This window comes from Malurus melanocephalus, unplaced genomic scaffold (assembly GCF_030028575.1).
Source record: "Malurus melanocephalus ecotype Western Australia unplaced genomic scaffold, MMel_1.1 scaffold_890, whole genome shotgun sequence".
Lineage (NCBI taxonomy): Eukaryota > Metazoa > Chordata > Aves > Passeriformes > Maluridae > Malurus > Malurus melanocephalus.
The window spans coordinates 146,239-149,525 of NW_026624122.1; the positions used below are offsets into that span (position 1 = coordinate 146,239).

At 36.8% G+C, this 3,287-nt stretch overlaps 1 protein-coding gene across 1 annotated transcript in view; it reads right to left on the minus strand.

Moving 5' to 3' along the window:
• Positions 1–3,287, minus strand: part of ZCCHC7 (zinc finger CCHC-type containing 7) — a 34,187-nt gene that overhangs the window by 19,729 nt on the left and 11,171 nt on the right. The window contains exon 4 of the mRNA XM_057385941.1: positions 1,135–1,170. Coding sequence (XP_057241924.1) covers positions 1,135–1,170 — 36 coding nt within the window. The remainder of the gene's footprint in view (positions 1–1,134; positions 1,171–3,287) is intronic.

Consider the following 3,287-nt stretch of genomic DNA (forward strand, 5'->3'; position numbering starts at 1 on the left):
CCCAAACCAACCAACGAACAAAAACTCCTTACCAAATCTGTTTAAAAGTAAATTCTCAGGAAGGGTKGAGGATTTCCAGGGCAGATCTTTGTGTTAAAATCATTATGCACAAAACACAAATGAGAGGTATTAAGTGCAGATTTTTCCTATTCATTGAATTTTGAAGTAAAAAGGCAGAAAAAAAAAAGAGCATTCCACTGCAATGTAGAAGTGGAGGTTCAAATTATAAAGCACATCCTATCCACTGCTCCAGAGAAAAAAAGCCAAAGACMCGAAAAGAAAAGTAGTGGAGAAAGTTTTCTACTTTTTGTTTAGAGCAGAGGGGTTAATTATCTGAAATAGTGTGAGGCCGATCTGGGGAGCAGCGACAGCACAAGTTCAAAGAACAACAAAATCCTGATCTTTAAAGGTGTTTTTTTTTACATTTGCCAGTTTTAGAAATTAATATATCCAAGATCTGTGACACCAATCCAAGAATTTGTCTTTACTGGTTAAATATTCTACMAGGTTTCAAAATTAACCAAATTTAGACGCATTTTGTTTTATTTTTATATCTGTTTTTTACATATGAGAGAAAACCTTAATAAACTGGTACTGTTGCACGAGGTTTTAYATTTTCTTGTTTCAAGGATTAAAGRCCAACTAATGCAGGCCAGAGAAGCAGTCACACGTATATCCTGGCTAATTATAAATTATCTGCAAAAGTTTATGAGGTGTTTTTGCTGAAATTCACGTCCCCGCTCTAACTGAGATTTATTTTTTTGCTCATCTGAGAAGAAAGCTTTGTCACACAGAGTGACTCATTAGCAGCATCTGGGATATCCGAGACGGGATTACTGCCTCTGCTACACTTAAAAAACTTAACATTTTCTGTGTGTAAATGTGGCCACTGAGAGGAGAGAGGCAAGACACTAATTTAATTATTACAGTATTAAAATGAAATCAGGAGTTTAAAAGATGTTTAAAAAAAAAAAAAAATAGTGACAGTGATTCATCACCTTCTTCAGTYCAAAACTCTTCAGATGTTTATTATCTCCTCAGAGAAGATGCTTGTCTATATTTTATGGTCAGCAGTTCACAGAGGAGTAAATAGGTTGGGTGTAGAAGAAAATAAAAAAAGGTGTTTCTACTTACTGTTAGGTGATACTGCCTCCATATTTCTGGGCAAGCCTGGAAAATAAAAATATTGATCAGCTAGGAGCATGAAACAAGGTGCTTTACAGCCTGTTGGTTTTGGCATAACACAGTATCCACTGGTGTCGGTCACAGGAAAATAAGAAGCTTAACTGAAAGGGTCTGCATTTCAGCTTCAAAAACCCGGCTAGACAGTTTAATTGAATTTTACACTGGTTTAACACACTCCCTGCCATTGTCAGAAAGCCAGTAACAGTTTTCTCTCTGCCCTTTTTTCTCTCCGAGGGGCAGAAGTTTGGGAGAGCAGCGTGCTCGTGACTGTAGGAAGTATTAATGCTGCAAAACAAACAGGGGCGGATTTAAATTCTGCRTTTTCTGACATTTTTAAATTTACATGACGTTCTAGAAATTAAATCGCAAGGTGCTTTCCTTTCGCTTAGCAACAGAAATATTTTATCTTTTTTTTGCACATATCTCTTTCCTAATCAAAATATAATTGTTACATGTAATAATCCTCAGCAGCCTCGTGTCAAATGAGTTGTAAACAAGAACCATAACAGATTGCTTTAATGTTTCTATTTTTACAATGGCTTTCTTTCTTTTTTATTTAACTTCTTCTTTTTTTTTTAATTGTCAGACTTTCACAGCAAATCCTAAGTGCAGCCCTTTGAAAAAAAAAAAAAATTCAGAGGAGGTTTTTGAGTCAAAGCAGCGACAAGGTTGACCTGAGTGAAAGACGATAAAGAGAAAAACGTGAATCTTTAAAACAAAATCAGAATATGTTTGTGGTCACTGAGGCTCACGTCAGTCTCTTAGGGGTTTTTAACGCTTTTACAAAATGTAAAAGTATTTACAGTATTTCTGATGGCCTCTGAGCCACACACAGACACGGAAATTGGGGCAMTTTTCAGCATTTTGGTACACTGCAGCGGAGGGCTTTCACTTCTCTTTAGAACATTCACTCTTTTATTAGAACAGCTTCTTTTTCATTTGAAAAATTAGCAATTTGGTTCGCCAACCTTCATTTTAAGTATTTTAAGAAGAAATTTACAGTATTCCGTGCCTTCTCCATAAAATGCTGCCACTGCAATTTCAAACACTGAACCTCATGACTACTTGCAAATCAGTACTATTAACATTTCTTTAGATTTCGAATAAATTCTTCACTCATGCCTAAATTCTTGCCTTCTTTTATTTTGATGGAGTGTGTTAATTAAAATAAACCACACCACAACCAGCATCTCTCAAAATAAAACCCAAGTTTTTGCCAGTCACCCCGTGGCACACGCGGCGTGTTTTTCCAGGACGTGATAGAAATGATATTATTTATTATTCATTCCACCAGTAACGTAATTTTCTGCAGAAAAAAATCTACAATCTGTTCTGTGCAACGGTTCAACATTTCTCCACTCAAATATCGTGTGTAAATATTTGAGTTTTATATTAATATTTCTRTAAAGGAAATGTGTGAAGGACATCACCGAGGATCTGACAGTTTGAAMACACTCGAGCACAAAAACAAAAGGATTTTCCTTCTTCCCCAACTTATTCAGGATTCAGAGAGGCAACACATAAACATTTTATAGCTTGTAAAAATAYTGYAAAATAAAATATAAATAAAAATATATTGCTCTCAGCACCTCCCTCGGACCTGAAAAGGCTTCAGCTGTGCTGGTCCAGCTCGGGGTACAGCAGTTATTTATTTATACATTAGTTCTGGATAGTTTTCCATTTCCAGCCTAATGTGGTTGAACAATCACAATCAATGATTTGTCCCACACTGGCAAAATGCCACTCTGTGCTGTGACCTTTACCCACATGGCCGCTGTTTAATAATCATTATCACGATTAAAATTACTTTATTTGTGAATAACTGCTTGGTTGGGTGTTTTTCCTTGCTCTGGACACAAAGATTTTGAGCAAAGATCTGTAATTTGGAGTGAGAGCCCTGGGAGAGGCACAGCCCCTGCCCTTAGTGCTGGGTTTAAACTCGAGAACATTTTCAGGGTGTGGGAAAACCCTTAAGCTAAGGAAGAAGGTGGTGAGGGGAGAGTGGATGAGGATATTCCTTCGTTCAGATAGTGGATTTGGATAATTCTGCTCCAATTTGGGTAATCCTGCTCCAGTTTGGGTAATTCTGCTCCAATTTGGGT